The 24336-nt window shown below is 32.6% G+C and overlaps 1 protein-coding gene across 1 annotated transcript in view; it reads left to right on the top strand.

The window, feature by feature from the left end:
• Nucleotides 1-23765, top strand: part of LOC148948919 (uncharacterized) — a 65354-nt gene extending 41589 nt beyond the window's left edge. Inside the window, exons 4-5 of the mRNA XM_089095055.1 lie at nucleotides 18029-18223; nucleotides 22481-23765. Coding sequence (XP_088951181.1) covers nucleotides 18029-18223; nucleotides 22481-22924 — 639 coding nt within the window. The 3' untranslated portion in view covers nucleotides 22925-23765. The remainder of the gene's footprint in view (nucleotides 1-18028; nucleotides 18224-22480) is intronic.
• Nucleotides 23766-24336: the final 571 nt, after the last annotated feature.

The following is a 24336-nucleotide window of genomic DNA, read 5'->3' on the forward strand; positions in this document are numbered from 1 at the left end:
GGCTGAAAGGCTTGTCTGGAGGAGCATCTGTTTCGGATCTTGGACTGCCAGTTTGGCTGGGACTATCAGTAGGAGGCATAGACGGGCTAGTGTTGTTCAGGAGTGAGCAGAAGTGATCCTTCCACCGCTCGAGACAAGAACCCTCATCAGAGAGAAGTGTCCCATCCCTGGATAGGACGAGTCCCAATGCTGGTGTTTTATTTTCTGTGAGATTGCGGAGGTGCTTGAACAGGCTACCCATGTCTTTCTTTTTTGCTGCTAGTTCGATTTCATCGGCTTTCCTTGCAACAAACTGAGTTCGGTCTCGATGAATAAGTCTGTTCCGCACTCCATTGAGCCTTCGATAGGTGGCCATGTCCCCAAGAAGTCTTGCCCTCCGCCTTTGCTCTATGACCTCCAGTGTTTCGTCAGTTAGCCACCATTTCTTCGGGAAACTCCGCTTGCCAAGCACCAGCTGTGCTGCTTCGCTGGTCTGTGATTTAAAATACTTCCAGGCGTCTTCGCTGTTGTTGAGTGTGCCCAGGAGCTCAAAGCAATTTGATATCTCAACACTATACTTCTGGCGAGTATATGGCTCCTTTAGTTTCCCAATACCTGCTCCTACTGGTTTTCTTTCCGATCATTGTGCATGGAGGTAAAGCTAGACATCAGCACACACAAGCCTGTGATCTGCATTTCCAAGCTCTGCTGATCTGTAAGTTCTGCAGTTCTTCAGCGATGATCTCCAGCGTTTAGAAATAATGACATAGTCAATCATCTTCCTTGTGCGGCCGTCGTTACTATACTACGTGTACTGGTGGATAGTCTTACGTTGAAAGTAGGTGTTTGCGATCACAAGTTCATGGGATCGGCACAATTCGCGTAGGTGAAGGCCGTTGTCGTTCAGTGGGTCGGGGGATACAGGTCCAATTGTGCCACACCAAACACCCATATCATCTCGCACTGTAGCATTGAAGTCACCGAGAAGAACAGTGACATCGTGGGGGACACTGTTGACAGACATCTAGACAGAGCAGAGTAGAACTCTTCCTTGGTTACGTCATCGGAATCATTGGTCGGGACATAGCATAAGAAAATCGTCATCTTGCCATGTTTGTGCCCAAAGCGGGTCTACATTATTCTGTCCGATAAAGCTTCGTGCAAGAGTAAGGCCTTTCTTGCAAGGCCGTTTAGTGCGAGGCCAACACCATTTCTTCTCATGCTCCCTCCAGACCAGACTAATGAGTGATTATCGCCTATTCGCTCTTCTCCACTTCCAGTAAGACGGGTTTCTGTGAGACCTGCAATCGCCACTTTATTCTTACGAAGTTCTTGAGAAAGTAGGTTCTTTGATGCAGGTGCATTCAGGGTCAAAACATTCCAGGTAGCTATTCGAAGCCCCCTTTGGTCTAGAAGGCTCAGTCTGTCAGTCTTTCTGACGTCGTCAGCATGTCCATTGACGCGCGTAGGTCGAGATCTTAAAAGGAGGTCCGGATCCAAGGCTATGTAGTCACTTTGCGTAGCACTTGATTTTCAGGTGGAGGGTCGCTAGCCCAACCGACCCTAGGCCTGGAATCTGATTAGAGCTAGGTTTAACCTAGATACTGATATTCCCGGGGATACTGATATATATATATATATATATATATATATATATATATATATATATATATATATATATATATATATATATATATGTATACATATATATATATATATATATATATATATATATATATATATATATATATATATATATATATATATATATATATATATATATATATATATATCTATATATATATATATATATATATATATATATATATATATATATATATATATATATATATATATATATAAAAATATATATATATATATATATATATATATATATATATATATATATATATATATATATATATATATATATATATATATATATATATATATATATATATATATATATATATATATATATATATATATATATATACTGTATATACTATATATATACTATATATACTATATATATACTATATACTATATATATATATATTTAAATTATGACTGATAATGGTCAATTATGATGCATCTTCCTACTAAGTCTACATTACTTCCAGTAAGGTCTCCACCTTATGTTAATGAGTTTTTTTCATCTTAAGCTTGCTCACCGCTATAAAATCTCTAACCGCCCATGTTTACTTATTCATATTCATATGGTTGAGATAATTATACGTTGTTCGATGACCCTGACCGACCTTTTTTTTATGAAAAAGGACATTTGAAAATATTCTACTAGGAGGCTAATGTAAGAGGGCCATATATGTAAAGTAGGCACTCAAATTTATTTATGAAGAGGGGGAATTTTTTGAGGCTAAAATCACCAAATCAATGAAAAAAAAAGTTGAAAATCATAATTAATTGCGTTTGTGAACTGTAGGTTACGAGAAAATGATCATCTTGCTGGAATTAATTAGACAATAATATTATAATAAATTATCGTAAAAAATTAAATAAATTATAATAATATTTATATTTTTATGTATTATTATTTATATATTATATAAATTTATTCAATATAAAAAAATTATAAATAAGTAATAAAATATTTAAAGCTAAAAATAAATTGTGTTTCAGAGTAAACATAGATATTTGGCAAACCGTCAGTGCTTTAGTGAATGTACGAAGGACAGAGAACTGATGGTTTAGACTGAATGATTCAAATTCTGAATTGAAGGGCATATACCAGTACCATGTTTTTAAAAATTTGTATTTGCATTGAATCAGTACGTGAAACATTGAAAACATGTATTTTTTAAAAGATTATTTTGTGTTGGTTATTGTAAGTTCAACCACTAGAGAAACGGTTTCCTAGTGGGTAAGAATATTTCTTGGCCGGAAAACATAATTTCTTTCTGTTCTATTTTTCACCCTACTTTTAAATTGGTGTAAATTATTTATTCTCGAAAAAGTCGTATCAAATTAATCAAACAGTTTGTGGTAACGAACTGTAAGTAAGGAGCGACCCGGCTCAATGGTAACCGAAACTCTAGAAAACGGTATTTTGATACAAATAGATACATAAAAAAAATCAAATTTTTATGCTGATTTCAAATATTTAAGTTTCATCAAGTTTAATCCTACCCATCAAAAGTTAGGTGCCTGAGAAAATTTGGCTTATTTTCGAAAAAAGGGGGAAAGACCCCCTAAAAGATATAGAACCTTAATGAAAATTACACCATCATATTCCGCGTATCAGAGAACCCTATTGTAGAGGTTTCAAGCTCCCATCTACAAAAATGTGGAATTTTGTATTTTTTGCCAGAAGAAAGATCACGGGTGCGGGTTTATTTGTTTGTTTTTTGTTGTTTTTTTTCCAGGGGTGATCGTATCGACCCAGTTGTCCTAGAATATCGTGGGAGGGCTCAATGGAATGGAAATTAAAAGTTCTAGTGCCCTTTTTAAGTGATCAAAAAAAATGGAGGGCAATAGGCCCCCTCCCACGCTCATTTTTTTCCCAAAGTCACCTGATCAAAATTTTGAGATAGCCATTTTGTTCAACATGTTCGAAAATATAATAAGTATGTCTTTTAGGATGACTTAATCCCCCAAAGTTCGCGGGGGGAGGGCTGAAAGTTATGAACTTTACCCAATGTTAACATATAGTATTGGTTATTTGGAAGTATACAGACGTTTTCAGGGGAGATTTTTCCGGGCAGTGGGGGGGGGGGTCGGGTGTTATGTGGGAGGATCTTTCCATGAAGGAAGTTTTCATGGGGGACGGGACATTGCTATGAAGGGGACGCCGGACGTCCCAGCACTATTTAAAAAAAGATCAGAAATTAAATATAAAAAAACAAGTATTTCAACTGCAATAGCAGCAACATCGAAACTTTAAACGAACAGAAAATATTACATATATGATTGGGTTCACCCCGTAGTCAGTGCCTCGCTCTTTAAGCCAAAGATTTTTTAGTACTTTCATAAGAGCTATTTATTCTAATTAACGGCCTTTGTGATTAAGCGGTCATTTTCAAGGAACTGGAACAAAGTTCGAACTTTCGCTTAAAAAGCAAGGTATTGACTAGGGGGTGAACCCCATAATAAACGTATTGAAAATATATGAATATAGAAGTTCGTTACATAAGTTAATTCGTAAGTTACGTATATTTATTACTAATAAAAACGTTTGTAAATAAAATTAAACAAGTTTCGAGAAAGCCATTTAACTAAATAAAAGTAAATTAGTATGAAAATTTTGTTTTAATTATTCATGTACGGTGAGCCAAGATCAAAACCTGTATTTATTCAAAAACGTTCAAAAATTAAACTAAAAAAAAACAAGTTTTTTTAACTGAAAGTAAGGAGTGACATTAAAACTTAAAACAAACAGAAATTATCCCGTATATGAAAGGGACTGTCCCCTCCTCAGCACCTCGCTCTTTACGCTAAAGTTTGACTCTGTATCATAATTTTATTTTTTAAAACAATAAAAAACTTTAGCGTAAAGAGCGAGGCGTTGAGGAGGGGACAGTCCCTTTCATATACGGAATAATTTCTGTTCGTTTTAAGTTCTAATGTCGCTCCTTACTTTCAGTTAAAAAACTTGTTTTTTTTATTTAATCACCTCAAAGGCACGGCCTGTCTAAGCCATATTAAGCCTACCATATAGTGTATTCCAGAATTCAATGATCACTAATTATATTTTATTTCCTTTAGCCCAGAATGGCAGATAAAACAAACATAGCCTCTAAAATACTCAGTTTACGTGAAAGGGGCTAGCATTGTCGTCCGCCCTGAACTGACAACAGTATAAATTGCATAAAAGTTTTTGTTGTCTGTTTTCTTGGAACGGTTCCAAGAGCAAATGTCTCTTTGTCCTGTAAGCATTACTATACTGTTCATCTGATCGCCAAAAAAAACTTTAAGAAGTTGTTGAGACACCCTTGCAAAGGTTTTAGGTGAAAGAATCTCCCCCCCTAAAACCCCCATGATCTTTCGAATCCTTTTCGAAGCGACTGATATTAGAGGCCTCTGAACACAAAAACTTGACAATTGCTTCCGTTCACGATATTTCGCTTCTCGATATTAAGTTAATAATCTTAGCCTAATTTTTTCCGTACTTCTGATTTAGATTGTCAATATGTGGGAAAAATTTTGAAAGGGGATTCATCGGGAATTAATTTTCCGGAGGGGTTTCCCAGGGAGATTTCCGTGGGAGTGATTTACCATTGGAGATTGTCTGGAGGGGGGGGGGGGTGAATCCTCCCTGAATTCCCTTTCTTGTGAGATCGCAGCAACACGTGACGGATAAAGCTAGTCATTAATGTGAATTGTTTTCTGAAACATATCCAGGATTCATCTCTGAGTGAATTCACTGGCCTATCTCAATCAGTCAATTTTTTTTAAAGAAAATGTAGAAAAATTACAAAGCTTTAGACCCCCACAAAGGCTCTTTGGCATGTGAGAGTGGCAGACTAAACATTGCATTAAATAATATCAATAAAATCAAACAGAAGGACAAGAAAAAAATATCCCTCTCATATATCCCTTTTAACTTTCAAATGTTCCACCATTGTATTCCCATAGCACATTTTAATGAGGTGATAAGGAAAAAAAAATCTAGGGGTTTTAAATATTGTATTTTTATAAACCGCTTTGAGTTAAAGCCTCAGATGAAAAAGTTTATTTTATCACAATTCAATTTGGTATTCAATCACAATTCCTCCATGCGCTTACAATACTTTATAATAGAATTTTACCAAGCCATTTGTATTATCTATATCTTTAGCATTGATTTGAAACTCTGTTTTTATTAAAATTTTGTGGTCTGATTTCGTCTTTAACCTGGAGTCATAATAGATATTTAGAATGGTATTTGTCATAAAAAAGCAGGGTGAGGTATTTCCCGCGGGGGGGGGATTTTCCATGGGGGATGGAGGGTATTTTTCTAGGGGGGTTATACGCCTAGCCCAGGAATAAATGACTTCAACTAGCAAAATCTGGTTTTTATTCTTCTTGTTTATTTCTGCTGTGATAATCGTGATTAACATAAATATCATTTAAAAAAATTCTACCTCAGCTATTTTGACTCTTATTTTGAACTCTGCGTGAGAAGAATTGCACCTTGATACGTAAAGGCTAAAAATGATATGTGGTTAAGTCTTGGTACCAATTGTAATTTATCTAGTGTTCAATTAGCTTTTTTGGTTTTCTTAAAATGATTATACCTTTAACACCGAATTCGTAATAATGTAAGGGGTTAGGGCAAGTATTTTTTTATTTGTTAAAATGAAGATACGCAGAGATTTTTGTGAAAACCTAAGAGGGGAGGGAGCCGAAAAGGCTTTCTTCAAAGCCTCGAAATGGGAATGGTCTCCTATCCGCTAATTGGAAGCCCTATAATGTAGCATTAATATAGTACTGTGATACATTCTTTGTTGTAGCATAATTTGAATACTATTAAGTAGATGTTAGATATCAAGGTAGCCAAGGCCGTCCCCAGTGGGGGGGGGCGTTAGTGGGGTTTGACCCCCCCCCCCCCCGAAATGTTTGTCTGACTCGTAAAAATGCAACAGAAATTGATATAAAAACAATTTTGTATGCGTTTTTTAAGTTTTTTTTGTGTAAACTCCCCCCCACCACGAATTTTTTTTTAGTAAAACCCCCTCCGAAAAAAAAATTCTAGGTACGGTCTTGAAGGTAGCCCCCTATATTTAAAATGTGCTCCTTCATAAAAAGAATTTCATTTTGCAAAAACCATGCCCAGCAAACATAAAGCAATAGTAGGAGAATAGAAACTCAATTTCAATTTTATATCTCTGATATTAAAGGCACTATAAAGGATGTCATAAAAATAAGAGAATAGGCTACATATAAGCAGTTCTTGATTTAGTAGTTTGCTAATCACAGCTGCTTTTGAAATCATAATAGTAGAGATGACCCTATAACTCCGATCAGCACACCATATATGGGCATAGAACCACGTGGTTTATGGATTTTGTCAGTGAGAATGAAAAAACCAGAATTTCGTCACTCTTTTGGATGTTTTTATGGTTTTCGTCAGTGAGATTGAAAAAACAGGAACTCTCTCACATTTATGTCTGTTTTATGGATTTTTTCCATGAGAATGGAAAAAACAGAAACTTTCTTACTTTCATGGATTATTGCGTCATTAATCAAACTGTGTACGGGGACTGTTTGAGAGATGACGCCAAGTTAATTTATTTCTTTGATATATTTTTAAAGAGAATTGTTTCCGGGGCAAAGTTTAGATCACTCGCGCCAAATGATGTCATGTTTGATTCATTGACATGAAAATGAAATCAATTTGTTGTTTCTAAATATACTAGATTCGCGTAAGAGAACTTGATTTGTTGTCTTTCAAGAGAACCGTCTCAGAGCGACTGTTTATTTCTTAGCTACAGATTTCTTAGTGCAAGACTCAGGGTTCTAAAGAATTTGAAATTTGCCAGTGCAGCGATGCCAAACAAAAGGAACAAGCTGAAATTATATTTAGGGATTTTTTGAGCGAATTCGAGTTGGCCATTTTTTGGAATTATTTGGGTGAAACCGTTAGAGACATTTTAAAAAATGATTTAAAAGATTATTTTAGAAGAGAATTTAAGGGTGAAACTCTGTGGTCGTTATAATACACAAGTTGTATTTTAACAGTCGTGAGGTCCCCTACCCCCACCCCCAAGGCTCCTCATACCCCCCCCCAACTCCGAAGGAAGCCCCCCGGTCTCCAACTGTCCACTGGGCTTCCAAAAGACCACCAGGCTGCCAAGGGCCCCCCCGACCCCACCAAGCCCTCCCGCGCCCCCCAATCGCCCTCCCCGGGCCCCACAAGGCCCCCCGGGCGCCCCAAAAACCACCGGGCGTCCCAGGGGCCCCCCGGACCCCCCCAGGCCCTCACCCGGTCCCCAAAGGTCCCCCGGGCTCCCACCGGGCCCCCGGACCCCCAAAGGCCCTCACCCGGTCCCCAAAGGTCCACTGGGCTCCCAAAAGACCAACCGGTCCTAAAGGGCCCCCCAGACCTCCAACGGACCCCCGACGCCCCAAAGGGCCCTGAGCTTCCATTTTTTATACTTTTTTATGGCTTTATTATATATTTTCAGAACAAGTTATTTTCTTAATGTCCATACTAAAACCATCTTACAATTAGAAGTACCAATTCTTTTCACCCGCAACTTTACTATACTGATTTTTTAATGCTCCAACACTAAACGATACTTTTCAATGGCATTTCAGACCCAATTATTTTATTAATGTCCATCCTAAACCCATTTTAAAAGTTGAAGTTCACATACTTTTGATCGACAACTTTAATATACAGCTTTTTGAATGCCCAACACCAAGCAATACTTTTCAAAAGGCATTTCAGAACAAATTCTTTTCTTGGGGACCGTCCTAAACCCATTTTACAAATTGAAGTACCCATCCTTTTCACCCACAACTTAGCTATAGGTAAGAGTTTGAAGTTTTACCTTAGAGACTTAGCTTAGAGTTTTAGTTTGGTTTAGTTTTAGTTAAAAGTTTAGAGGCTTTTTTTTTCAGCTTAGACTCTTAGCTTAGAGTTTTTGTTAGAGCTCTGTTTTATTTTATTTTTATTTAAGAGTTTAGAGTTTTTATGTTATATTCTTATCTTAAATTTTTAGTCTTGTTTTGTCTTATCTAAAAGATTAGAGGTTATTTTTAGATTATAGTCGTATCTTAGAGTTTTTTTGATATTTATAGTTTACTGTAGTTTAGTTATTAGTCTATAGTTTTTAGCTTATAGTCGTAGCTTAGAGTTTTTTTTTTTTTTAGTTTTAGTTAAAAGTTTAGATTTTTTTTTATCTTATATTCTTAGTTTATAGATTTTGTTTTATTTCTAGTTTATTTTAGTTTTAGTTAATAGTTTATAGGTTTTAGATTAGAGTCGTATCTTAGCGTTTTATTAATAGTTATAATTCATTTTAGTCTAGCTACATTTAAGAATTTAGATTTTTATCTTATATTCACAGCTTATAATCTTACTTAAATTTTTACTTTGTTCATGTTTTAGCTAAAAGTTTCGAGTTTTAGCTTAGAATCTTAGCTTAGAGTTTTGTTTAGATTTGAAGTTTAGTTTAATTTTAGTTAAGAATTTGATGTTTTAAATTTGAATTTCAGTTAGATTTCTAGTTTAGTTTACTTTTAGTTAAGAGTTTAGAGTTTTTAGCTTAGAGTCTTAGATTAAATTTTTAGTTTGTTTTAGTTTTAGGTAAAAGTTTAGAGTTTTTTTTGCTTAGAGTCTTAGCTTAGAATTTTTATTAGAGTTCTAGCGTAGTTTAGTTTTAGTTAAGATTTTATAGTTTATATATTATAGTATTATATAAGATTTTTATTAATAGTTCTAGTTTAGTTTAGTTTAGTTAAATATAATAAATTATATTTTTATATTATATTAATATACTTGAATTTTACTTAAATTTGTAGTTTGGTTAAGTTTTATTTAAGATTTTGGAGTTTTGGATTAAAATCTTAGCTCAGAGCTCTAGTTTAGTTTAGTTTTAGTTAAGAGTTTAGAGTTTTAACTTAGAGTCCTAGCTTAGAGTTTTAGTTAGAGTTGAAGTTTTGTTTAGTTACAGTTAAGAATTTACAGTTTTAGATTAGAGTCATAGCTTAGAGTTTTACTTAAAATTTTAGTTTGACTAAGTTTTAGTTAAGATTTTAGAGTTTTGGCTTAGAGTCTTAGCTTAGTGTTTTTTGTTAGAGTTCTAGTTTAGTTTAATTTTAGCTAAGAGTTTGATGTTTTACCTTTGAGTTTCAGTTAGAGTTCGAGTCTTAGTTTAGTTTTAGTTAAGAGTTTGGTGTTTTACCTTAGAGTCTTAGCTTAGAGTTCTAGTTTAGTTTAACTTAAGAGTTTAGAGTTTTAGCTTAGAGTCTCAGCTTAGAGTTTTTGTTAGAGTTATAGTTTATTTTAGTTTTAGTTAAGAGTTTAGTGTTTTCATCTTACAGTCTTATATTATATTTTATTTTAGATTTATTGTATATTTTATTCTTAGTTTAGTGTCATATATTAAATTATTATCTTAGAGATTTTGTTATATTTTTAGTTTAGTTTATCTTTATTTAATATTTTAGAGTTTTTTTTTTGTTAGATTTATATTTTATTTTAATTTTATTTAATAGTTTTATTTTTTACAATTTAGTTTAAGTTAGAGTTATAGTTTAGTTTAGTTTTAGTTAGAATTCAGAATTTGGAGATTTATCTTAGAGTCTTAGCTTAGATTTTTACCTAAAGTTATAGTTTGCTTAAGTTTTAGTTAAGAGTTTAGAGTTTTTAGCTTAGAGTTTTTGTTAAGGTTATAGTTTAGTTTATTTTTAGTTAATATTTTAGAGTTTTATCTAAGAGTGTTAGCTTAGAGTTTTTGTTAGAATTGAAGTTTAGTTTAGTTTTAATTATGAATTTGATGTTTTAAAATTGATTTTCAGTTAGAGTTCTAGTCTAGTTTAATTTTAGTTTAGAGTTTACAGTTTTTTAGCTTATATTCTTATCATATTGTTTTTTTTACATTTCTAGTTTAGTTTTATTTCATCGTTTATAATATTATATTCTATAATTAGATTATAGTTTTTGTTATATTTCTAGTTTATTTAGTTTTGAGTTCTATTTTATTTTTAGTATATTTTATATTTTGGATTTTTACTTTAGAGTCTTATAATCGATTTTTAGTTAATAGTTAAGAATTTTTGATATTATAGTATTATATTATAGTTTTTGTTAGAGTTATCGTTTATTTTATTTTTAGTTAATAGTTCTTTGTTTTCCAATAGAGTCTTAGTTTATATTTTATTTTAAAGTTCTAGTTTAGTTTTATTCAAGATTTAAATGTTTTAGCTTAGAGTATTATCTTAGAGTTTTTTGTTGAAGTCTTAGTTTAGTTGAGCTTTATTAAATATATTATAGTCTTATCTTAGAGTTTTGTTAGAGTTTAAGCTTGTTTTAGGAATAGCTAGTAGTTTAGAGTTTTGGCTTATAATCTTATCTTATAGTTTTTGTTAGAGTTCTAGTTTAGTTTAGATATAGTTAAGAGTTTGGAGTTTTACCTTAGAGACTTAGCTTAGAGTTTTAGTTTAGTTTAGTTTTAGTTAAGAGTTTGGAGTTTTTAGCTTAGAGTCTTAGCTTGGACATTTAGTTAGAGTTCTAGTTTAGTTTAGTTTTAGTTATGAGTTTAGAATTTTATCTTAGAGTCTTAGCTTAGAGTTTTTATTAAAGTTATAGTTTAGTATAGTTTTATTCATTAGTTGAGAGTTTCTTGATTAGAGTCTTATAAGATTTTTTTGCTAAGATATAGTTTACTTTAGCAATAGTTAAGAGTTTAGAGTTTTAGCTTAGAGTCTTAATTTAGATTTTTTTTTAAATTTAAAATTTATTTAATTAATAGTTAAAAATTTGCAGTTATATATTAGAGTCATATATCATAGTTTTTGCAAAATTTTAATTTCATTATGTTAATATTCTAGATTTTAGATTTTTATCTTATATTATTTTCTTAGATTTTTAGTTTAGTTTAGTTTTATTTTAGTGTTTATAGTTTTTTAGATTGGAGTCTTGTATTAGAGTGGTTGTTAGATATCTAGTTTATTTATATTAAATATTTTATCGTTTTTATATTATATTCTTTTCTTACATTTATAGTTTATTTTAATTTTTGTTAATAATTTCTAGTTTTACAATATATTCTTATCCTATTGTTTTTTTAGAGTTATATTTTAGTTTAGTTTTAGTTTGGATTTAAGAGTTTTTTAGATTAGATTATTAGGTTAGAGTTTTGTGTTTATTTTCTTTTTTAGTTTAAAGTGTTATATTATAATCGGGGTTATAATTATATTTCTAACATAGTTTAGTTTTATTTAAGAGTTTAGAATTTTAGCTTAGAGTCTCAGCTGATAGTTTTTTTTAGACTTTTAGGCTATCCTATTTATTGTTAAGAGTTAAGTGTTTTAGCTTTGAGTCTTAGCTTAGAGGTTTATTTAGAGTCCTATCTAAGTTCAGCTATAGATAATAGTTTGACGTTTTAACTTATAGAATTAAATTAGAATTCTAGTTAATTTTAGTTTTAATTAAGATCATAGACTTTTAGCTTAGTGTCTAAGTTTAGAGTTTTTGTTAGAATTCTATTTTAGTTTTATTTAAGTGTTTAGTTTATTTGGCTTAGAGTTTTAGTTTAGATTTTTCTTTTAAGTTATAGTCCAGTTTAGTTTTCTTTTAGAGTTTTAGCTTATACTTAGATTTTTAATTATATTTCTATTTTATTTTATTTTTATTTTAGATTTTAGTGTTTTTATCTTATAATATTATATTAGTTTGATTTATAGTTCTAATTTTATTTATTTATATTTAATAGTTTAGAGTTTTAAAATATAGTCATAAATTAGAGTTTTACTTAAATTTTTAGCTTGGTTAATATTTAGTTAAGAGTTTATAGTTTTATATGAGTCTTATCTTAAAGTTTTTTTTGAAGTTCTAGTTTATTTTAGTTTTAGTTAAGATTTTATGGTTTTACCTTAGAGTATTAGCTTATGGTTTTTTTTGTAGTTATATCTTTGTTTAAATTTATTTGAGAATTGTGTTTTTAAAATTGGAGTTTAAGTTATAGTTCTATTTTAGTTTAATTTTATCTAAGGGTAAACTTTTTTAACATTGAGTCTTAGCATAGTCTTAGTTAGATTTCTTTTTTAGTTTATGTTTAGTTTATATTTTTTTATTTTATCTTGTAGTACTAGCTTAGAGGTTTTTTTAGAGTTGTAGTTTATTTTATTATTATTTAATTATTTTATTTTTTACATTAGAGTTTGTGCTATATTTATATTTTAGTTTATGTTTAGTTAAGAGTTGATTGTTTTAAATTATAGTCTTAAATTAGATTTTTATTAGGAGTTCTAGTTTATTTTAGTTTTTTTTATGAATTCATAATTTTATAATAGAATATTATCTTATAGGTTTGTTTAGATTTATAGTTTAGTCTAGTTTTAGTTCATATTTTAGATCTTTTGCATAAGAGTCCTTTGCTTATTGTTTTTGTTATAGTTCTAGTTTAGTTTATGTTTAGTTAATAGTTTATATTCTTAGATTAGTGTCGTAGCTTAGAGTTTTTGTTAGAGTTCTAGTTTAGTTTAGAGATATCTTAGAGTATTGAGTTTTACCTTCATGTCCTATCTTGAATTTCTAGTATACTTTAGTTTTAGTTAAGAGTTTAGAGTCTTAGCTTAGAGTTATAGTTATAGTTGAAGTGTAGTGAATTTATATTTAATAATTTAGAGTTTGTTTATTGAAGTCATAGTTTGTAGTCTTTGTTAGAGTTCTAGTTTAGTTTACTTAAGATTTTAGAATTTTATCATAGAATCATAGCTAAGAGTTTTTGTTGAATATTTAGTTTATTTTATTTTCAGTTAAGATTTAAGAATTTTTTATATTATAGCAAAATATTAGAGGTTTTTATATAGTTTTATTTTATTTTAATTTTATTTAATAATTTTATTTTTTAACTTATATTTATAGAATAGAGTTTTAGTTTGTGCTCTAGTTTAGTTTAGTTTTAGTTAAGAGTTTATAATTTTATCTTATAGTCTTGGATTAGAGTTTTTGTTAGAGTTATACTTTATTTTAGTTTTAGTTAAGATTTTAGAGTTTTTAGCTTAGAGTATTAGCTTAGACTTTTTGTTGAAGTTACAGTTTAGATTAGTTTCAGTTACAAGCTTATCTTTTTATATTAGAGTATTGTCTTAGAGTTTTTGTGATAGTTTTGGTTTAGTTTAGTTTTATTTAAGAGTTTTACCTTAAAGTCTTAGATTAGAGTTTTAGTTAGGGTTGAAGTTTCGTTTAGTTTAGTTATAGTTATGAGTTTATCGTTATAGCTTAGAGTCTTAGCTTAGAGTTTTAGTTTGAGTTATTGTTTATTTTAGTTTTACTTAAGAGTTATAGCTTAGAGGTTTAGTCTAGAATCTTAGCTTAGAGATTTAGTTAGAGTTGAAGTTTAGTCCAAACTAGCATAAACACAAAATTACACAATATTGCATAGAAAAACAGAAACTATAGGTTAGATTAGGTTAGGTTAGAGGTTAGGCTTCTCCACGTTTAAGTTAGGTTAGTTTAGTTTAGCTTATCATGAGCGCTCATGATAAGCTAACCTAATCTAACCTAACCTAAACATGGAGAAGCCTTAAACTTAAGCTAAGACTCTATGGTAAACTCTAAACTCTTAACTAAAACTAAACTAAACTAGAACTCTAACTGAAACTCAAAGGTAAAAAATCAAACTCTTAAATAAAATTAAACTAAACTAGATCGCTAACAAAAAAAAAACTCTAATCTCTTAAATAAAACTAAACTAAACTTCAACTCTAACAAAAACTCTAAGCTAAGACTATAAATTAAAACTCTAAACTAAAACTAAACTATACTGGAACTTCAACATAAACTCTAAGCTAAGACTATAAGCTAAAAACACTAAACTCTTTACTAAAACTAAAATAAACTAGAACTCTAACAGAAACTCTAAGATTAGACTCTAATAAAACAATATAAACTCTTAATTAAAACTAAACTAAACTAGAACTCTAAGCTAATAATCTAAGGTAGAAAGCCAAACTCTTAACTAAAACTAAAATAAACTAGAACTCTAACTGAAACTCAAAGGTAAAACATCAAACTCTTAACTAAAATTAAACTAAACTAAAACTCTAACAAAAAACTCTAAGCTAAGACTCTAAGCTAAAACTCGAAACTCTTAACTAAAACTTAGTCAAACTAAAACTTTAAGTAAAACTCTAAGCTATGACTCTAAGCTAAAACTCTAAATTCTTAACTGTAACTAAACTAAACTTCAAATCTAAGCTAAAACTCTAAGCTAGGACTCTAAGGTAAAACTTTAAACTCTTAACTAAAACTAAACTAAACTAGAGCTCTAACAAAAACTCTGAGCTAAGATTCTAAGCCAAAACTCGAAAATCTTAACTAAAACTTAACCAAACTACAACTTTAAGTAAAATTAAAAGCTATGACTCTAAGCTAAAACTCTAAATTCTGAACTGTAACTAAACTAAATTAAACTAGAACTCTGAATAAAACTCTAAGCTAAGACTCTAAGCCAAAAACTCTAAACTCATAACTAAAACTAAACTAAACTAGAACTGTAACAAAAACTCTAAGCTAAGACTCTAAGCAAAAAAACTCTAAACTTTTAACTAAAACTAAACCAAACTAAAACTTTAAGCTAGGACTCTAATATAAAAACTCTAAACTCTTAACTAAAATTAAACTAAACTTGAACTATAACTGAAAATCAAATGTAAAACATTAAATTCATAAATAAAATTAAAATAAAATTCAACTCTAACAAAACTCTAATCTAAGATTCTAAGCTAAAAATCTTAAGTCTTAAATAAAACTTAACCAAACTACAACTTTAATTAAAATTATAATCTATGACCATAAGCTAAAACTATCAATTATTAAATTTAACTAGACTAAACTAAGCTAGAACTCTTAATAAAACGCTAAAATATTATTTTAAGATAGAACCTCTAAAGTATTAACTAAAAATACAGAAAACTAGAAATAAAACAAAAACTCTGAGCTAAGACTCTAAGATAAAAAAAACCTCTTAGATTTTAACTAAAATTAAACAAAACTAAAACTTTAAGGTAAGACTATAAGCTAAAAACTATAAACTCTTAACTAAAACTAAAGTAAACTAGAACTCTAACAAAAACTCTAAGCTAAGACTCTAAGCTAAAAAAAACTCTAAACTTTTAACTAAAACTAAACCAAACTCTTACCTCTAGCTAAGTTGTGGGTGAAAAGGATGGGTACTTCAATTTATAAAATGGGTTTAGAACGGTCCCTAAGAAAAGAATTTGTTCTGAAATGGCTTTTGAAAAGTATTGCTTGGTGTTGGGCATTCAAAAAGCTGTAAAGTAAAGTTGTGGGTGAAAAGGATGGGAACTTCAACTTTTAAAATGGGTTTAGGATGGACATTATGAAAAGAATTTGTTCTGCAATGCCATTGAAAAGTATTGTTTAGTGTTGGAGCATTCAAAAATCAGTATAGTAAAGTTGTGGGTGAAAAGAATGGGTACTTCAACTTGTAAAATGGGTTTAGGACGGACATTAAGAAAATAACTTGTTCTGAAAAGATATAATAAAGCCTTAAAAAAGTATTAAAAAATGGGGGCTTAGGGGCCTTTGGGGCGCGGGGGGTCCTTTGTAGGTCTGGGGGGCCCTTTAGGGCCGCTTGATCCTTTGGGAGCCCGGTGGACCTGTGGGGACCGGATGAGGGCATTTGGGGGTCCGGGGGCCCATTGGGAGCCCGGTGGTCTTTTGGGAGCCCGGTGGGCCTTTGGGGGCCCGGGGAGGGCCTTTGGGGGCCCGGGGAGGGCTTTTGGGGGCCGGGGGTGGGCTTTTGGGGGGCGGGGGAGGGCTTTTGGGGGTCTGGGGGGCACTTGGGAGCCTGGTGGTCTTTTGGGAGCCCGGTGGACCTTTGGGGACGGGGGGGCTTCCTTCGGGGTTGGGGTGGGGTATGAGGAGCCTTTGGGGTTGGGGTAGGGGACCTCACGACTGTTAAAATACAACTTGTGTATTATAACGACCACAGAGTTTCACCCTTAAATTCTCTTCTAAAATCATCTTTTAAATCATCTTTTAAAATATCTCTAACTGTTTCGCCGAAATAATTCCCTAAAATGGCTAAAACGGTTTCGCCCAAATAATCCCTAAACGTAATTTCAGCGTGTTCCTTTTGTTTTGGCATCTCCGCTGGCACATTTCAAATTATTTAGAAACCTGATTCCCGCGCTAAACAATTCATCGCTAAGATCTAAACATTCGCTCTGAGACGGTTCTCTTTAGAAACAACAAATTAATTCCCCTTTTGCGTCAAATCAATTCTCTTTAGAAACAACAAATTAATTCCCCTTTCATGTCAATCAATCAATCATGACATCATCTGTCACGTGTGATCTAAACTTTGCCCCGGAAACAATTCTCTTTTGAAATGCATCAAAGAGATTAAGTAACTTGGCGTCATCTGTCAAAAAGTCCCCTGAAACAGTTTGATTAATGACGCAATAATCCATGAAAGTAAGAAAGTTTCTGTTTTTTCCATTCTCATGGAAAAAATCCATAAAACAGACATAAATGTGAGAAAGTTTCTGTTTTTTCAATCTCACTGACGAAAACCATAAAAACATCCAAAAGAGTGACAAAATTCCTGTTTTTCAAGTGACAAAATTCCTGTTTTTTCATTCTCACTGACAAAATCCATAAACCACGTGGGTCTATGCCCATATTTGGTGCGCTGATCGGAGTTATAGGGTCATCTCTACTCATAATACACTGCAAATGGATAAAGAGAATGAGCACGTACTTAGAGGGTTTGGGCATTATCTCCCCTCCCCCATCCCGCCGCCCCCAAAAAAATACAAGATTTCTAGTTTCAGTTTCGTATTTTTTTTTTTATTATTATTCGTATAATCTACTGGTTTCAATTTTTTTTATTTTTTAAATTTTGCACTAGAAACAAATTCCTGTGGATCTGCCCGCAAGAAATAAACTAATGTAAGAGTACCACATGTAGAAAATTGGCACTGAGATTAATTTTGGATGGGAATTTTGAGGGCAGTCACGAAATCAGCAAAAAAGCAAATTATGTGCGAAGTATTATTAATATTCATTTCTTTTCTTAATATTTTGATGATGGAAGAGACTCCCTGAAGTCACTTCTTATGCGTGTGAGACTTGAGTAAACGCCTGAGATAGAAAACCGATATTTATTTTATTTATTTTTAGTTTTGACAGTTTCACTCCAAAACTATAAACTTCACTTACCTATTCCTGCTGATTTGTATACTTCAAGCATAGAAAAGATTCCCTATTATCCTCACTTTCCCCATTATCTTGGTAAGGAATGTAGATTTGATGCTCTTGACCACTCCTGGGATTGCCTGCGGTTAAAAATAAAGAGTTTTCCCCTATTACGACGTGACAAAATGATGATTACACTTTTTTCTTTTTTAGTTGATGAGACGGCGCCGTGTCAGTCAGGTCAAAAAAGCCATTCCTCTGTCTGAAGAGATGTTGAACGAGCTGAACAAGACGAGCCAAGGGGTGGACAACTATGCACTTGAGGATCCGTATGACTTAGGACCCTTACCTATAGATCCTTGGAACGATCTTAGTAAAATTTCTCGGCCACGGCCTCCACCGGCAAGGGTGAGTTATAAAACTTCATGCCACTTACATGACTACGATTTTCATTAAAATAATTTGTTCCTCTCCTGTGGTGCCTCTTGGATTCAGGAGGTGACCTCCACATTGTCCTTGTTCTCCATGATTCGTACCCTCACATGCATATTCATCCAGCTTTTGACGGGAAATAATCGTGGTCACCGCAAGCAAAGGCGGTCTGAACCTAGTCAGCTTTTCAAAGGAGTTCGGCAAGTATCTGCTCTAAGCCCTTTCATCTTTAATTCTGCGGTTTATTCTGTAGCTAGACTTGTTCGAGGGACATTTTGTGGAGCGATGGGATCTAAGTTTTGTTTTTTATGCGTATGACTTTTTGCTCCAAAGCAGCACACAAAGGGGTCCACAAGATGATCTTCGTGTCCTAGTAACCCTATACAGAAAAACCGGGTTAATTCACTGCTTTAAAAAGCTTCTGATTCCAATTCAAAGGCCCTGATATTTCAGCACTTGTTCTTGAAGAATTTTGACAAGTCAAACTTTAGCGTAAAGAGCGAAGCATTAAGGAGGGGGCAGCCTTCATATACGAAATAATTTCTGTTTGTTTTAATTTTTAATATTGCTCCTTACTTTCAGTTGAATAAACGTGTTTTTACGTTTAACATACAAAAGAGGATAAAAACACACCATATTATTTTTTCTTGTTAGTTGTTTTTCATGCTATAATTCTCTTACTAGTTGGATGCAAATTTCAATATTAGATTCATTTGGTTGTATTCATTTTCTATTTCACTATAATACGTTGTAAATTAAGACTACGATACCGTAAAAAATAAAATAATGAAACGTATATAATTCACAATCTCTCATCTGTAAAAACGAAAGACATTCTCAAGATTCTTTTCGAACATTAAATTTGCATCATTTTTATCATTTCGTCATAAATTTACAATAATTCATTTCTTTGCGATAAATGGTTGCGATATCATGTAGTTTCAATAGCCTGGAATTCTCCATTGTTGCATGTATGTAATTGAAAAAATTGTCATCTGTTATTAACCTTGAGACAAAAAAAAATCAAATAATCAGTCCTTCGAGTATTAGCCAAATGACAATTTTCATAATTGATGTTGGCTGGACTTTTCTGGTTTATTACCCACTGACAATGTTTTGTTGACAATCATCAATAAATGTCCATTAACGGTACTAATTCAATAATAAATTGAGTTATTATATCAATCATCCATTAGAAAACTGTAATTTTGGTGCACGATAGTGTATCCATGCATGGTAACACTTAAAATTCAGAAATAAGTTACATCAGAAAATGTCTGTCAACATTTGTACTGTTTGCATGGATCGATACGGTTTTTTTGCAGTTCCTAATTAATGGTATATTTGAGCTGTTAGGATATCTCAAACCCCTACACAGTGGCAAGGGGGCAGTAGGAATAATCCCTTCAAAAAATATCAATGGTTAATTACAAGCTAACTTTTTGGTTATTTAATGTATATATTAAACAAGGAGTATAGGTTTGTTAATACTTATTGTGACTAAACCCCACCCCCACTCTTATTCAGTTCTAAATCCTGGTATGGCCCTGGATTATTTACATTATGAATTGGACTGAAAAGACATTGTAAAAATCATGGATCCTTAAAACAAAATTTTTAGGTTAGGTCTTTCTACAATTTATTAGTTCTGTTTGTTCATATATTTGTCAGGTTTGGTCTATTCATTATGTCTTTAAATTGTTATCCCTATAGTGTTTATTCTAGTTCTAAGTCAGTTTTAAGTTATAATTCTAAGGTAATGCCTCTGGTGCCACATAGAGGTCAGTTGGAACCAATTGGAAATTCTATTTCAAGTAAAATTATCAACAGTTTACTTGGTCAAAAATCAAAAAAATATTATACTTCGGGCAGACTCTTGAAGAGATTTGGGAGCCAATTTGGAATTTGATTGGCACACTTTGCTAAAGCTGGAACAACCCAGCAGTAGGGAGTCAAAAAGGTGAATCGCTAATAAGAGAGCCACTTGGGTTGCCGGAAGTCACAATGAAGCGAATTGAAGACAGAATTTGTTGATTCGAACCTTCGCCGGAAGAATTCCTTTAACATGATTATTGTTAAAGTTTATTTTTAAGAAAAAATAATTGACTTGAGAGGTATTGTAGCAATAATAGAGAGGGTTATGGAGATCAAACTTTAGTTCTAAGGAATTATTTGACTTCTAATAAATTTTAGCCTCTGACAGGGTATATAAAGGACTGTCAAAACACGGGTTCGATTATAGTCCTCCGGATCCAAGCCATGAAGGGGTCCAATGTAATTTTTTAACACGGAACTTGGGTTAAATGTTTTGATTAATTTCGAAATGTTTTTACTTTGTATTTTCTTATAGCTTCCTTTTTCTGCTGAATAAAAAATTGAAAATCAAAAGAGATGTACTGTCAAAACCTTACAAGGAAATTTGTGCTCTAGTTTGCGCCGCAATTCCACTGTAGGAAAATGTTCACGTGCAATTTTTCACTAGTAGCACCCAGTGCACCCAGTGCACTGGGCACCCAGTAGCACCACAGTAGCACCCAGTGCTACTGCTAAGACTTGTCAAATTTCTTTCTGCTGGTACCGTATTGCTATAAGGACCCCTCCTTATGAAATTTACTCCTAGGACCCAGCCTTGGATCGTAATGATTCTTCGTATACGGAGAGTAAGTACAGTACATGAAATATTCTAAAATAGGTAAATAGATAATGAAGAATAAAAACCAAATTTAAGATAAAATTTTATATTCAATTGGGAAAATTTCACCCCTCTAGCTATGCCGGTAACAGAGTAATTTGATGATAGAAAAAAGTGCAAATAGTTTTTTTTTCTGCATTTCCTTGTACGTAAGCTAGGAAACATTTCAAGAATGTGTGTACGGAAATAATAAATATATGAAACAAAATGGGCTGTTCAGACAAATATTAAAAGCTGCTGGGTTTTGTAAAGTACTGAAATCCTAAATTTTTTGAATTCCTGGTCACTTCTTATTCAAATTATCAAATCAATATTTTTATTTTTATGGTCTCCCATTCTTCAAATTATTTTTTACTATTGTCCCCCTCCCCTATTCCCTCCGGTCCCCCAAAAAATCCTGGGCACATGCGTGGGTTAGTAGGCTATATCCATTGTTATTATTCAAATTCTTGGTTTTTTGTCATACGTTAGGATTTTTGCAGGAGAATCTTGGCATTCTTAAATTCTCTTTGGCAACCCTGCTCCTTAAGTGTGTCTGAATCATTGCCCTTAGTTGACAGTTCTTAGTTGGACTATTGTACGACAAAAAAAAATGGGACATTCAAATGCAAACCGAGAACAAATTAGTGTGGCACTATGAAGTGTTTTTTTAGGGAGAGGGGGTTTGCAATGAAGAACAGCCTATAGGGTAAAACTACTTAGAATGGATCAAAGGTTATCATGAGTCCCAACATGGCCAATCTTGCCTCATGTAGAACACTTTGGAGTTGTCTTTTTCCTCTGGGCCGAGAAAAAACGTAACCACGTGACAGGTTTAACAAAATAGTTACTCAAACAGGGTTGCCAGCATGGTCAGTTCCTAAAGTACTAAAATTGCCCAAATTTACGTGCTATACAGCAATTTTCGGTACTGTAGTAAAAAATGACTGTAATTGTGCTAAAATAGCGTTTTTGTGCTATTTCTAGCAACCCTGAGCACGTGCTACAGTGCTAAAAATAATAAAATAGTGCCAAAATAGCACTTTCGTGATACGTGTGGCAACCATGTATTCAAATTCCAAACGTGCCAAACTGCAGGTTTGTAAAAGGAGATCTACGTCCAAGATTTATTTTTAAAAGAAGAAAAAAAAAAACACCGAGCAATAGACGGCCAGATAAGCCGACAGCTGAGACCGCCATGCACGGTCGCAATACATTTTCAGCTAAAACCAATTTAGAGCGGAACCGCTCAAGTGAACTATTGAAAAGCTTAGAGAAGCAGAACAAATAATACTAGTAATATATTCCTGATTTTTTCTTAAAATCACATTTGTTTTGAAAATTCGTCTGTTATGTTTTGTTTTTTATTTATTTCCATATATCATCATTTCTTGACTATTTTCCATATAATTGATGGACTTTTCTCTTTCTCTCTCTCTCTCTCTCTCTCTCTCTCTCTCCCTCTTTCTTTCTCTCAAACTCATCCTCTATCTTTCTACATCTTTTTTTTATTATTTTCTTAAGAAACATTCGCAGTATTTTATTTTTACTTTGTTTTGTAGAGACCTGCATCGTCTACTGGAATACCCAATAGAAATTTGAAAAATTTCAATCCTGGAATATATGATTCATGGAAATCTGAATGGAACGGTCAGTTAACATCATACACATCCAACCAATCAAACCATTACGCCCCTGGATCATCATATAGCCTTTCCCGTGACCTTCTGCCAAACAATCAAGCAAGAAATCCAGAAGTCAGAAGACCTGGCTCCAGTTTGGCTAATCGCTTCAATATGGTCCACGATTGGGGTAGAGGCTACACAAATACTGCCCTTGTTAATAATTATACAAGTGATTGGGTTGCAGCTACTGGTAGGAGTAGCAGCTTAGGCAGAGGTTTTGGCATTGAGGGGGGATGGTCTCCTTCAGTGTTTCAAGGTAGTAATCGCTCAAGTGCCACACGAACTTTAAGAAGACCGACGGATTACGATAATGAGTTTTAGTTAGTGTTGTGACATGAGCCTCTATTGAGCTGTTCTTAATAACTATCAAATACAACATCGTGTAATTTTGTTTACTTTTATAAGTCAGGAAAGTAAGAATTATTCAATTGAATACACATTTTTTTTTGCAGAAATTTAAACAAAGACAATTGTTCAACTTGGCCTCTATATCTTTTGTTCTATCTATATCTGTTTGTTCTATTTGTTCTATCTATATCAATTTGTTCTGTGCAGTTCTCTTATGTGCCTAGGTTCAATTCAAGCTGTAAGATCCACAGCTTGCACTGGTATTTCAGCCATTCAGAGCTTGGGTGGAATCAGGCGCGCGAGAAGGAATTTTTCTTTAAGGGGGATCCCAATAATATGTAATATTTGGGGAGGGAGAGGGGACAATTTGAAAATTTGAATAAGAATTGTACAGAAATTAACGAATTTTGGGGGAGGAGGGCTGGGGACCTGAGCTCCTCCCCTTTGTACGTTCCTGGGAGGATTAAAAAGTACCTGCCTTTAAAGCTCAATGTTTATTATAATTTTTTGAAATCCAGGCCTAGCTATAGCTCTGGCAAATTGAAGTGTATCAAAACACATACGAGAACGATGCATTAAAGAATTACGACGTATTTGCATTATTAATAAAGAATTGCAGTGGAGTAATTACTTATTATTTGACTGAAAATTTTCGCTGTGATATTTTTTATTTTTAATGATATTTGTGGAAGAGTTTCAAGGGTCTGGCGGAAAATTTGTTTTTCTTTGTTAGATTAATGCTGTAAGCCTCGTTTTATTGCATTGTAATAGTATTTATTGTGAACTAGTGACAAAATAAAATTTCAGTCGATAATTCTATATAGTTCTATCATTTATCTTTTGACTTTGAATTTGGTGATACACACGAGTGATCTAGGATATTGGTTATGGATTGGGGCGAGGGGAATTGTAGAAAGTATGGATATTTTCTGTCTCACAAAGTAATAGGATTTGTTTTTCATTTGTGTAAATTTCAAATTTTCCGGGGTTGAACAACGGAAGGGTTTTCCTCCCATGGTCCAACCTTGCTGAGAATGAATGCTGCAAAAGCTACCGAAGCTACACAGAATCAAATCATCTACATTTATGTATTTTGTTATATCCAGGGGGAAACTGGTGAGCCGTGTCATGATGGAAAGCTACTATTAGTCTCATAATTGACTCTTATTTTCAGTGTTTTTCCGCTGCTCTGTTGACTGCATTTTGGTTGCATAAGAATATTTTAATTCATTTTACATGCATCATTTAATTCATTTTACACGCACAAAGAGAGGCTGCTTGTCGAGTAAATCTTCTCTATGTTACAAAAACGCGCAATTTACTTGAAAGTGAATCAATGTGACCCTGGGGCTATTGAAAAAATTATTCTCACGCGTTGCAAAAAA

This window comes from Artemia sp. Qi Xiang Cuo, chromosome 9 (genome assembly GCF_049724085.1).
Source record: "Artemia sp. Qi Xiang Cuo chromosome 9, ASM4972408v1, whole genome shotgun sequence".
Classification (NCBI taxonomy): domain Eukaryota; kingdom Metazoa; phylum Arthropoda; class Branchiopoda; order Anostraca; family Artemiidae; genus Artemia; species Artemia sp. Qi Xiang Cuo.